General features: G+C 41.9%; 1 protein-coding gene across 2 annotated transcripts in view; it reads right to left on the bottom strand.

The window, feature by feature from the left end:
* Positions 1-13,794, bottom strand: part of plxnd1 (plexin D1) — an 84,797-nt gene that overhangs the window by 50,096 nt on the left and 20,907 nt on the right. For both annotated transcript variants that reach the window (XM_080497441.1, XM_080497442.1), the window contains exons 6-8: positions 13,197-13,374; positions 12,873-12,981; positions 1,919-2,018 (exon numbers count right to left, since the gene is read on the bottom strand). In XM_080497441.1, the coding sequence (XP_080353567.1) occupies positions 1,919-2,018; positions 12,873-12,981; positions 13,197-13,374 (387 nt within the window). The remainder of the gene's footprint in view (positions 1-1,918; positions 2,019-12,872; positions 12,982-13,196; positions 13,375-13,794) is intronic.

Here is a 13,794-nt window from a genome sequence, read left to right as displayed (position 1 = left end):
AAAATGACAAGTCGATTGTTATTTATTAACAGTGTTGTGTTGGCACCTTGTACTTGATCAAAGTTATTTGACTATTTACTAGCAATTAAATGTAATCAATAATTTGGGATAGTACCTTTTGTTTTACTTTTAATTGTTTCCCATAGTTCTAATAATGCCACACATTAGCTCAATGACTTGTTTATTTATTAAGTTCTTCTGAAGCTGCAGCAGTCATTTGGAAGAGGAAACAAATTTATGAACTCTTGACAACGACAAGAAGCAGCAACAAAACACCGGAGATAATCTGACAACATGCAGACAACAGAAGAACGGAAACGTCTCAGGATACGGTCCAATATTAACCCTTTATCAGCCAGTGACCATATCCACTAAATTCTGCCTTGCTTCCTCTGACCTCAGAACTAAGTAAAGTAGTGCATGACATTGAGCTAATTTTAGGAATTGTAGAAAACATTCCTGCTTCACACTCACAATAAAACACTTTTGTGTTTTGCTCCCTATTTGGATCAGCATTTTGCACTACTGCAACTTACAGTATGTTCATTTTCAAATATGCAATGCAGCCAAAAAAACCCCTCATATTTACTTTTTTTTTTTGCAAATAACACACTATATTGTAGGAAACCAAATATGTATGTTAAATATATCCAGTGCGTAAACTTTTACAGAGCCAATAAAAATATGGTATTCAGATGAGACCTTAAATTAAGATTGTTTTTCTTGTTTTCAAAAAGCCAATAGAGTAAATGAAAAAAAGAAATGGTAGAATTTTCCAATTTGCAAGGATTTCAATGAGTGCCCGAGAAAGAGTTAGTCGAACTTACAATGGGGAATCTTTCATGCTCTAACAGGATTAAGAATTAAAGAGGAGCTTTTAAAATAAACAGCGGTTGAACACAACAGTAACTGTCTGCGCCACTAATTTCAGAATAACTGGTAAACATGCCAAAGTTATATACTGTAGCTAGATTTCTCACTTTGAAAAGTCTCAGTGTGCTTCACGTGATCACTTATCAAACTATTAGGAAGTTTACTTGTGCGGACGTGATAAACAGATTGAGTCACATCCTCTGTCTCTCCTGTCTGACCAGCGCTGTGAGCGAGTGGAGTCAGGCCTCCTGCCCTGAGGGCCAGCGTCTGCTGGGCCACGCAGACCATGAGATCTGGCTCCACCATAAAGCTCCAGAGGCGACAGAAATAATATAATGGCTGACTAAGACTTGACGATGTCAGGGAAATGTCCAAAGGATGCTCGTATCTGGGGAGATTTAATTGGTTTCAGTGAGGCTGCACTACTTTTGGATGCGTCGTCCACTTTTGCTGGCATTTCATGCTCTTTGTGCCAAGCAGTGCACACTTTCTTGTATGTTTGCTTGTTAGGGTATTTCCCACTGTCACAAAGTATAGATTGGAAAACATACATCTACATAATCCATTTGTACTGTCGTCTACTTATAATGAAGGGATATACAAAACCATAGCTGAAAACGTAGCAGTACATTTATCTCATTGCTGCCATCAGGCAGAGCTGACATTTAGAAATAACACAAACATGGGCTCAATTTGTGATTGTGAGTCCACCCGGCCACACAAAAATGCCAAAAAGAGAAACTTTAGAGCAGGTCACAGGGGTTTTAAAATGGCACATTATCTTGTTATGAGTCTATAAAACCAGAGTCTCCCGAGATTTTATAACTGGCTCAAACATTGCTACACACTAGAGTTGAGACGCGTAACCTCACTGTGAATTACCACATGATTGCTCTTGCCTAACTCGTCGGCACCCAGATCATTATACAACACTTTGTGGACAGCAGAGTCTGGATTACGTCTGAGGTTCCAACTAGACGTATATTAGTGCTTTGCGCTCCTGAAGGCAGTGTTTAGTTGATGGATTAAAAGGAGAATTACTCACCTCGAGCAGGCTGGGCTTTGAGTCATCTTTACTGGGGACACAGAGGTGATTCTCCGGATCCCAGTAACACTTCCACCTGGTGCTCAGGCAGCTCACACATCTGACATGAATGGAAAGACACAAACGTGGAGGTAGTTAAGAAACGTTGCCAGAGCTGGCATGTTTTTTCTCCCCCTAGCGCAGCATCTCCCTGTGATCTGTTCCCGTGCACTAAATACAGCCTCTTTTTCAAAAGATGACTCGGCGGCCCACTCCGATTCAACATAAACTGTGAGGTCGAGCTGATTACAGGCATCAAAGTTTAGCTTTAATAAAAGGAAGTAATGATTAGTCAGAGGAGCAGACACATTCATTTCACAGTTACAATACAGACAGCAGAGAGGTCAAACTGGGCTGAATCTGCTGAGATGAGACAAAGCACTTCTCCATAAACGCTCAGACTGTGAACTGCCGATGCGTGTGTGCGCATGCTGTCTCTCCTATTTCTATCTCTGTTAGATAGAGTTTTACGCTGCCTACGTGAAGCAATTTTGGCAAGTAAGTCGTTCAGCAGCTTGTTGACTTCCTACTATTCCTGCTCACTGTTTCAAGACGAACCAATATGTAGTTACAGGTTAAAGATGCATTTAATGAACTGTTGGGTGGGAGTGACTCGTGGCTATTTTGACAACTGAAGATAGCTGTTTTTGTATTAAAGAGACATGTATACGTTGAATCATTCTTAAATAGGTCAGGGGATCACAAATCCACGTTAAAAGAACAAAGCCTACATAAAATTGATCCTATTAACAAGTACAGCATGTGTTTCCAGAGCCTGACACATCTTATTTATTTGTGTTGTTCATGTTTACTGTTGACCAGCATCTTCAAAAAGGCATTAATGAGCCATACTGCAGCGCCAGATGATGTGCTTCTTCATTATGACTAACGCAAACAGTTGTAGTCTGTTTTGAATTTAGCCCATATATAGCTTCCTCCTGTTGTATACCCACTGGACTATAAAGCAGCCTGGGAGATGTTTTCTAAAACTGCAGTGGCCAGATTTAGAAAATTAGATTAAATTTTTTTTTCTTTCTTAAAGGGGAAACTATATATTTGTGACCGGGTTTTGAAGATTTGTCACAAATAGGCTTAAGGCTGAGAGCCACAGACAGGGTAGGGTAGTCAGAAAGCATTTAGAGGAGGCAATGCTGCCCTGATAGCTTTGGTCCTTAAATAACACAAGTATAAAGTAGCCTTTAAAGGAGCCTTATGCAACTTCATGAGAAAAAGAAACAACACATGCAGAGTTTCGACACGTTTTGCTACAGCTGATATTAACGAGTCAGTTTATCCTGCATTATTGTTTGCAACTATCCATCACATGACAGTATTAATCACAAAATGTATTATCAGGTTATTATCATGGTGCGATATTGATATGATCCACCCATCCATCCATCCATCCATCCATCCATCCATCCATCCATCCATCCATCCATCCATCCACTTGTGCAATCACAACTATGGGCACTTTAGACCAACCCTATTAACATAACAAGCATTCTTTGGATTGCAGAAAAAAGCCCGAGGACCTATAGGAAGCTCATTGAGACACAGAAAGACCCTGATGAAGTATAGCACCACTATGATACTCATGATAATAGTGATATAAGCCGGCGCTGTGTGTATTTTTCAGGTTGCTCCTGCACCACTGTGGTGTGTAAAGTTAAATATAGGTGACTGCTTTAGAACCCCCCACCCTCCCTACCCCCCTACCCCCCCACCCCCCAACTCTTCAGTTTGAGCCGCCTGACCTGCAAACTGTGGGCGGACAGGAGGCTGTTTCGCTGGCTTCCATCTGTCGCCGGCTGCATGCAAGGGTTTTTTTTTTTCTCTTTTTTTCTACAGGGCCAAATGAATGAAAAGAAAACTCTGCTGATATTGCACAGTGAGTGCACAGCGAGGAGTGAGTGAGAGAGTGGGTGTGTGACACTGAAGATGATGACTAGACACTGGAGAATCACGCGCACACTGGGCTGTTTTCTTCTATTGGCCACTCGAACGATAATAAGGGCTTATGCGGGCTCTTGATGAGCTGAGGAATGTGTTTCCATATAACCTTTTGGAGACATTCAAATGAGTTAAAAATATTTGTCAGAGAATTTGTGTTTCTGTTTCTACTCAGGAGGTTAAGATATAAACACTTAACACAGGCAGGACCGGGCAATTTTATGAGATATTTGAGTCTTGAGACTCAGAATGACAGAATTACAGCACATTGAAGCCTTTTTCTGTTTGTTTAAAGTGAAAGGGGAAAGCAAGGTTACTTTGGGTTATGGGAATATGTTTCCTTGGCTGTTATCCTTTGGCTTTTACTTTGAAAATTCCCCAAACACAACCAGGAGAGGCCTGACTATGTTTCTGTTCGATGTTTCTTTCTGTTAAAAAGGGGGATTTTTCTCTTCCCTCCCCCCCATCTCTCCCTGATGCTCGCTCATATGGGCTCCGTTTGATTTTTCTACTCTATTAAGTGAAGTGTCTCGAGACCACTGTGTTGTATTTGGCAATATAGAAATATAATAGAATAGAATTGAGTTGAATTGAATTGGAGCACACCGCATAGTTAGCAGAGCAGCTGTGTGAACACAGTATTGTCGCCTTGTTGGTGAATAAATGTTCGAATTGAAGTTCCCATGCCTTGCCACCTGGTGATTAAAGTGAGGAGAATAAGAGCAGCCTGCTCTTAACAAAAGAATGACTGAATGGTCTGTATGGGAATCAATTTGAGGGTGACTTCAGCGATAAAACAATGTTTACATTCCCCTGATCCCAAGAGAATGATTACTGCAGTACGAGAGTTTTTTTTCATGAGTACTACCACCACTTGCAACTACCAGTTTGAAAAATGTATATATTTATTTATATTTCAAAATAATGAATTTAAATTCAATACATTTTATCCATCCAGCTTCCATTTCAAGATTTGATGTAAGTTAACCTGGAGATTATACGAGCTAAAATTAGGCAAAGATCAGGTTGCCAGTACAAAACATTAACACAATGACACAATCATCTCCACACACACAGGCAATTGAGCAACAAGTAACCTTGTGTTTGAATTGTGAAAGGAAGCCAGAGTCCCGAGAAAACCCATACAGTCACCAGGAGAACATGCATTTTGAGGCTCCAGAACTCAACAATTAATAATGAACCTTAAACATGACCCAGGGAAAACACATGTACGCACATGGAGAATGTGCAAACAGCCCCCCTCTGCTCTCAAACCAGGGATTATATTTGCTGTGAAGAAAGAGAGGCTCACACCACACCGCCATGCTCCACCAGTTGAATTAGATTAATCACTTTTTGATCAGAGCAACCTGTGCAAATCCAACAGCAAACTTGTGTGGACACAAACACAGAGGCACTACGATGTGGGCTGTAATTTGCAGGTGGAGCAGGTTTGCAGGTTTGCAGCTCTCTCACTAACCGCTGCTGAGACAGATTGTGGCTCTGATTAGGACTGCAGCCTCAGGATGACATATCTGTCAGTGTGTGGCTGAAGTCGTTGCTGTGCTTTGGTTGTTATTGCTCTGGCTGTGACACGTTTGTTTTTAATAGGTATGACACAGACTACACGCAGAGGTTGTGTGCGAGCAGTGCTGGTTGTCTGCCGGTTGTATGGGAGCCGCTGCACTCCTGATCTCATGAGGTGTGTCGATAACACGTCTGTCACAGGAGCGCCACAGGTTCAGATAATAACAGCTGGACTTTTCCACCGTGCCACAGGATGAACTGCAGCAGCAGCAATTCTGAGCGTTAGCCATATATCCACCCTCAGCCGTCATGGCCAGCCGGAGCAGCTGCAGCTGTGCTCACAACCGGCAGCTGGATGGTGTCAGAGATCAGCCTTTAAGAATGAGTAATAACCACTAAACCCATCACATAATGTATCACATCATCTCTGCTCTCTATACAATCTGCAGAGTCCTTCCCATAACTGGCAGCGTAATATAACTACAATGGACTGAAGCAACTCTGCATATGAATAAGAGGGGATGTAAAGCATAGTGCATATTGTGAGCCAACACAAAGGTAGCAGTGTTTAAATCACCCTTTGTTAACTTGTTAAGGAAATTTGCATGAAAAATTCAAATGTGTGCATACATAATAGAAACTCGTGACTATAAGTCTAAAATCTGAGAATAAATTATAACAAGGGCGAGGTGACTCTGAGACACGCAGAAATAGAAATGTTTTTGCAAACATTAAGAGTGTCTGTATATGTCTTATAGTTTATATATATTCAATATATATCTCCGAAAATAACCACACATTCTCCTGATCATCAGTAATTATTTTACACTATTTAACTTCATCCTCTTGATACACAGAAGTCATATCATGCAGTTTGAGTATTTTATACAAGACAATGATTCAATCATTTTTAAATCTACATTCTCCGTGTCTTGTGGCTATTTGATTATGATAAACACATAATTAAAAGACGTTTCCACAAAACTTGATGCTTTACATCTTTTCATGGGACCATTTTTAGTTTACCTGCTGTAGGTTTGGATTGCTTGGAGCGAAGATGGCCATGAACTTTGCAAACGTGCAACTATTTGTTACCGTGGAGTTTAGGAACTGGAGACTTAATATTGAAAAGCATGGATATTAGATAAGCCTTAACATTTTTGCTGGCTCACATCACCCTGAACCATTTTCTAGATTACATTGCTATCGGTGATCGATCGCTGAAATACCTTTAATGCCATGTTTTTTTTTCCTTTTCTCCACACATTCATAAGTCGCCATTTCATGTCTCTCTCCTTCAGTCTGTAGTCTGTGCTCTCGTCTCTCTGTACCTTCCTGAAGGATTTCTGACAGAACTAGAAATGTATGATCTGTGCCACCTGCCCCCCATCACTGCGCTCTATCTCTATCCTATCAGTGTCTCTTTTAATAACCCCTAACCTCCAACAGATGCAGCAGAAAAGCTGCCACCTCTGAGTCCGCAGAGGTTTCAAGTAAGGGAGGTTTTCCTCTTCACTATCACCGAATGATTTGTTGGATTTTCCCTGTAAAAGTCCTATGAAATGGTCATTCTGTAACTGGTGCTATATGCTTATGACTGAAATTGCATTGACCTCAAACTATGAGCACTTTTTTTTTTTGCTTCTGGATCTGATCGGACAGTGTCGGTAACATCTGAGTCAGGGTGTCCAATTAGGAGGCGGATGAGTTCACCTGCCATCACCACAGCTGCAGGTCCCGAATGGTGCAGTAGATATTCGAGATGGAAAATGTTCACAGAGGTGTCATTAAGATAAAACAGGGTAAGCGCTCCGGGATACAAATGGTATTCATGCCTGCAGTGGATGGAGAACTAAAAAGTGTGCGTGTATCTGCCAGATGGAGTGAAACACCTCTGCTGTACAGTATGTGTGTGAGGGGAGTGTGTCACTGAGTCGCCTCCGGGAAGAGACAGATGTCCCACACCAGGAATGATAGTGCCTCCAGTGATAGCCGCACTCCGAGGGGGTCTCTGGATGGTGTGGGGTGGAGTGGGTGTAAGAAGATGCAGCGACGTAACTGAAACCGTGTGTGTGATCTGATTAAAACCAGACGGACTCCTTAAGGCTCTTATCAACTGCAGCTTTTTTTTTTTTTAAACTGTTTTTCCTGACTCCCCTTTTTTGCTCCACTAAAACACCTCTCCGGCATCACCACCCACGTACACACTCCCTCTCTGCGCCTGACTTAACACTGACAGTAAATACTATGTGAAACTGCCCACCCCGAGTCATAATGACCAGGCACACACACACAGACACTAAATACACAGCCGGGCTCTCACTCTCAGGGCCCCTGAGTGGACACAGCGGTTAAACACACATCCTCAATCACATCTCTGTCAACCAGAAATACACACGGACGAAAAGATCAGTTTCACGGAGAGAGATAGAAGAGGATGGGGGGGGGGGGGGGGGGGGGCAAACGTACAGAGACAGACGAGGAAAGAGGAAAAGAAGAGAGTGAGAAAGGAGACGTGCCACAACTCGAGACACATAAAAAGCAAATAAAACGCAGAAGGAGTGTGTGCGTTTGGGAGTGTGAGCATAGCTGTGACACACAAAGCGGGTGAGAGGAGCGGAGTGAGAGGGCAGGTTAGGTGTTTGTCCGACTGGGCTGAGTGGTGAGACTGGAATGCTTTCGTCTGGTTGTCATTAACACTTTGCCAAGTGACGGTTCGAGATGCGTCGAGGGAGAACTATCCAAACACACTCACACACAAACACACACATTAATATCGCCCCCCCCCCCCAAAAAAAAAAAATCGTGCCAACTGGTGCTTGATATCACCTTCTGTGTAATCCATATAAAATTATTTGATATTTCACACAAAAACACATGATGGTGCTTTTCCTCCATAGTATTTGCTGCGAGATTTAAAGGGATGCACAAACTTCTCGAAACACGTTGCTGGATTTTAGCTCTGGCAGTTCAGTGATGTATCTGAGACACTGCGGCCAGTCGACGAGGGTGGTTGTGTTTTTGCGGTGATTGATTCAAGATGATGTAAGTCTTTGAGCAGATGTGCCTGAGGAGACGGATGTTTCCCTTTATTCATTGTGTGTGCTGAGCTAAGCAATGTTGTGCTATAAATATTTGTAATAACAGCGTAGGAAAGTGCAGCTAATAATGCTGATAGACTCGGATGGTTAACTGTTTAACGTGTGAGATTTGAGTAATGTTGGGCCCGGTACGTGTGTTGAGTGAGTCACTCTCACATCCTGTCTGTTCTCAGACTTTGTTATTATAGGTCAAACAATAACTGTTTCCTACTGCTCAGCAGTGTGGCGCAAGTCAAAGGGAACTTGATTACTGCAACTAGGTATTGGTGTAGAAATTAGAGGACTCACTTCACTAAGACCCAAGAACTATAGTTGCTAGTTACCTGGAAAAGTAGCTCTTGCTTCACTTTTAATTGTCTCTGTCCATTAGGATGTGTTGATGATGTTTTTCACAGAGCTGCATTGTTGTAGTGTTGTTCTGACACGTCAGCTGAGCTGTCAGCACTGTGTGGTTCACTGTAATGAAGGTTTCACCCACTTCAACTTTCACTGAAGTCACATCAGTGATTCAGTTGATGATGATCTGTAATCTGAATGTGAGCACTTCTTGAGACAAAGAGAAAAAGTAGAAGCAACGACACTGAAGATTTGCAAAAGAAAGAAAAAAGTGCTGGTAAATTATGACAAGTGTTGTGAATACAGACAATCAGACGTCTTAATTCAGGATTAATGAAGAACACTTCCACCAGTAAATAGGAGTTCAGGGTACTTGTAATCATTAAAATAAAAGCTTTGACTACTGCTAATGTTAAGAGTTGAGGAGGACAGAGAGAGAAACAGTTCTTCACTGTTTCAATAGCCTCATTACAGTCATATATTGACTGTGTTATCACTTACTACGGTGTTTCTGTAATGCAGCTATTTTTGCCATTAGAGCATTATTCCCAAAACTGCTGCTCACTACTGTAACTTATCTTCTTCTTATAGGATCAACAGCAGACTAGATGCCAGAAACACACAATCCTCATATAGGATACAAGTATTATTATTATTATTATTATTATTATTATTATTATTATTATTATTATTATTATTATTATTATTATTATTATGTAACTTATTACCGGTTGTTTCTTTTTAACTTTTTTTTACATTACTGCACCAATGTCCTTGGGTGTGTGTGAGCGGGTCTGTGTGAGAGCTGATGTGTGTGTGAATGTTTAAGTTATTCTGTATATATGGTGTGTCTGCTGAGATGAATGCAATGCTGAATTTGAGAATGGCTGCCTGTGTTCTATTGTATGTCTACTGTGTGTTTTGTAGCTACACCGCAATTTCGTTGTACTATGTACAATGACAATAAAGCTTCTAATCTAATCTAATCTAATTATTATTATTATTATTAGGTGCTAGCATGCTGGCCTCACCTGACATTGTGTTGTTTCCTCATGTTTAGTTGATTATTTTAGGACCATTATGAATATCTTGGAGTACGTTTTACATCCTTTAAGCTTTTGGGATGATTGAAGCCTCGCCCAATGATGGTTTATTAAATCGTTCATCTCAGTGACACTTAAACTACATTCAGTTTTAAAGATGTGTTTTATTAAAATATGTCTAGCCTGTTTATCTCTTTTCATTTGTTCTGCAAAATTGAAGGATAAAATATTGTGCTTTGTCTCTTGCTGTTGTGCCTCCCTGAACGCCCACATAGGAGGCCCTTAATGTGAAAACCACAGTGTTAAGTTGATTAATCAATGAGCTGAAGAAGGAAGTAGGAATAAAAACATGAAATTATCAAGCCTTTAAGTTAAGTATTCAATTAGTTAATGAAGACAAAGTGAACTGGTGGCTAGTTTGATAAATAATTCCAGAGAATTTGCTGCTTCTCTTTGCCTGAAGTGATAGTAAAGTCGGCATCTTTTGATGTCTGACTGTCACCACTCTGACCACACCCGTAACTAATTATTCATTGGGGGAAAAAATAGCAGATTAATAGATAATGAATTTAATTGCGGCTCCAAATTTGGCTCATTGTTGATCACTCTGGCAGGAGATCCAGAATCCCATTGATGATATCATCTAACCTTGTTTTGCATAAGGTAATTAACGACATCCTTGATTGAAAATTTCCACCACTGCCAGTTTTTTAACTTTTATTGTCCTCGTACACTGAAGCGAAATGTGGTGACAGATTTTCCGTCAAATAAATGAGGAGTAAAGTGCCTTCGCAAAGCTTCTCTTATGACATTGGCTGTTTGTACAGATGTTCAGGAATCAGGATCTAATAACATGTGAAAAATCTGAGTGACAGGTTTTTCTTAAAGCACCAAACAAAGAGGCTCTGCTATTTGGTTTCATGGAGAACAAGTGGCTCATAAGACTCTCTTTAGGGATTATATCAAAAAAAAAAAAAAAAAAATAGCAGCATGCGGTGATTAAAATCAGATAGAGTATAGCAGTTCCACACTTTGCAGCACATTGCTCATCCTGTGAGAATGGCACTTTGCTCATTATCACCTTCGACAAACCGCCGTCTAATTTCACACTCATGGACCTCGCCGAGCACCGAGGCCACGTGCACATATTGGGTGCAGTCTTGCACACATGTACCTGCAACTGCTGTCTTCACACCTCCAAAGTGCTTTCAAAAAGTGAACAAAAGGGACAAACCCAAGCGCTTTTGAATTAAACACAAACACACACATACACACACACACACGCAGAGACACACACACACACACAGACACCCGTTGATGGCCCGCTGAGCTGCAGATCTGCCAATCAGATAAAAGTGGATCCTCTGACATGGTCCAACATGCAGAAGGAAGCCAGCTGGATGGCCTCCAGATATGTGAAAACCCTCTTTGTGACCGGGCCATACAAGTCACAGTCCTTCACAAAAACAAACATCGACAGGATCGGCCAGACATACACGTCTAATTTCCTTTGGCTTAGCATTTACAGCATATTAATCCTACATTTGATCCTGCACTGAGAAACCCTGAGCAAGCCAAACACACAATAGGCCCTCCAAGAGGCCATGTCGGCAGTATTTACCCGCTGAGGCCTAAATAGAAAGCAGCCGAGAGAACATGAGAGGAAGAGGTTATGAGCAAAGTGGGCAGACACCGCTTCCACCCTTCAGCTCTGAATGGACATTTGAAAAGAGGCTCACTAGGACTTTGACTATGTTTTGGAAACAGCATAATTCAAGTTTATTATTATTTATGTGTAATTACGGAAGGTTTACTTTGAAGGATCTGTGATGACATTGAGAACCGAGCAGTGTAACCAGGTCTGCTTCCTGACGAAATATAAAGAAATAATACTTCACTACTCAGGGTAGAAATCCTGCAACTGGCATCTGACTTGGGTCAGAGTACATGCATGGACATTAATAGCAGATCGTAGCTACAGTATTAAAGCTGAAGTGCTCATTAAGGAAACAAGAAGCCTCACATGAGTGATATACGAGTACATTTCTCATAATTAGATTATTACTGATACATCAGCGCTTCACTCCCATTTTACTGAAGCTCTGCTGTGTGGAGACAGTTTGTAACTCGTTAATGTGTCTTCAGTAGTCCAGTGGCTACCACGCCCCCCCACCCCACACACACACACACACACACACACACACACACACACACACACACACACACACACACACACACACACACGCACACACACACACACACACACACACACACACACAGAGTCACAAGATCAATCCAAAGGGTCAAGACATGATTAATTTGGTTTTCCGCGGGAATAAAAAAATTGCTTTATAAATTTCTATTGATGTTGAGGAGTAGTTTGGGGGGGGCGGCGCTGGAGAATGTAAAGGCTTTTATGTCATTTTTCAGAGCCGGATTCACTCTTTGGTGGAGCGGCTAATGACTGTGAGCTTTCTGAAAAGTGACAAGAGACCACAGACTGGGCTTTTTGGTAAAGGGGTCGGAAAAATGAAAGTCTGCGACTCGCAGGGGTGATCTTTTAAAAAAAAAGTTATTTCAGATGTTGCTGTTAATTGAAAACCGTCCTTTCACGTCCTTTCACAACAGAGACCATGTAGTGTTGTAGCGGATAAGAGTTTAGCCTCACAGTTAGAAAATGCAGTCCGAATCTGGGTTGGATGGGTTTTCTATATGGAGTTTGCATGTTTACCCTGTGGGTGGATGGATGGATGGATGGATGGATGGATGGATGGATGGATGGATGGATGGATGGATTGCACGGTGCTTTAGTAAAAGAGTTTTCCATCTCTGGATCTAATTGCCTGACTGTGGATGGAGGGAATTCGTGGCGATGCTGTAAGTCGGCCAAGAGTCATTAAATCTGAATAAATGAAGAATTTGAGATAAACCGTGGTGACAATGAATGTGACTCACGACGTCTTGGGGTGTATCACTCCAGTCCTCTCGCAGTCGTAGATGATGAAGCTGCCTGATACCACAGATGTGCCATTCACTTTTATCGCCACAGAAACAGTCAGATGATCTGGAGGAACAAAGGAATGTAGACAACATTGCATGTGTCAAGCAATGGAGATGGTATCGCTGTCATAACACAAACTAGACAGCAAGACATCCGGCTGCATTTTGAAAGATGAAAAGGGAAATTACATTTGTTCTCATAGGAGAAAAGCTGAATAACCATGGCTGCGTGGGAACCTGTTGGCAAACAGCCACATGGGCGCTTGTCTGGAGTCTCACCTGTGCCGCGGGGGATTGGTTGGAAGCTGTCTGGAGGGAGCAGGGGGCAGGTCTGGATCTGAGCGGTGCCGTAGTCCAGGTGCACTGTGGCGTCGGTGGAGACACCCGGGCCATATTCACACTCCACCCTGGAGCCGATCAGGTCGGGAACGCTGCCGTTTATCAGGATGCCAACGTCCTGCAATAAAAACAGATGCTGGAATATGAACAACAGCTTGCAACTGAATCAGAAATTTTATTCCCCCGTGCTCGTGAACGTGCATTTCAATCCGGTTTCTGTACAATTAGCCAGTGATGGAGGGCAGACAGTGGAGGCTTGACTTCTAGATTGTTGAGGAGTTTTGGAAATGGAGAATCTAATGTGTAATGAAGAAACAGATGGTGCGGTGCTACCTCCACGTCTAAATCTGGGTCTGTGATTAAGTATGACAGACATATAATGAGAAACATAACACCTCACAGACATGTCTGAATTTCAGCTAAATGATTTCAGTGTGATAAAAAAAAAATCAGGGAGGATGAGGAAGCGAGGCGAGGATTGTTAGGCGGGGAGGAAGAGTGAGATGACATCTTCCCGAGCTCAGCAGGTAGAAGATGA

The sequence above is a fragment of the Blennius ocellaris genome (genome assembly GCF_963422515.1).
Source record: "Blennius ocellaris genome assembly, chromosome: 5".
Classification (NCBI taxonomy): domain Eukaryota; kingdom Metazoa; phylum Chordata; class Actinopteri; order Blenniiformes; family Blenniidae; genus Blennius; species Blennius ocellaris.
The sequence above is the reverse complement of the archived record's forward strand: the minus strand, read 5'-3'. Positions and strand labels throughout refer to the sequence as shown.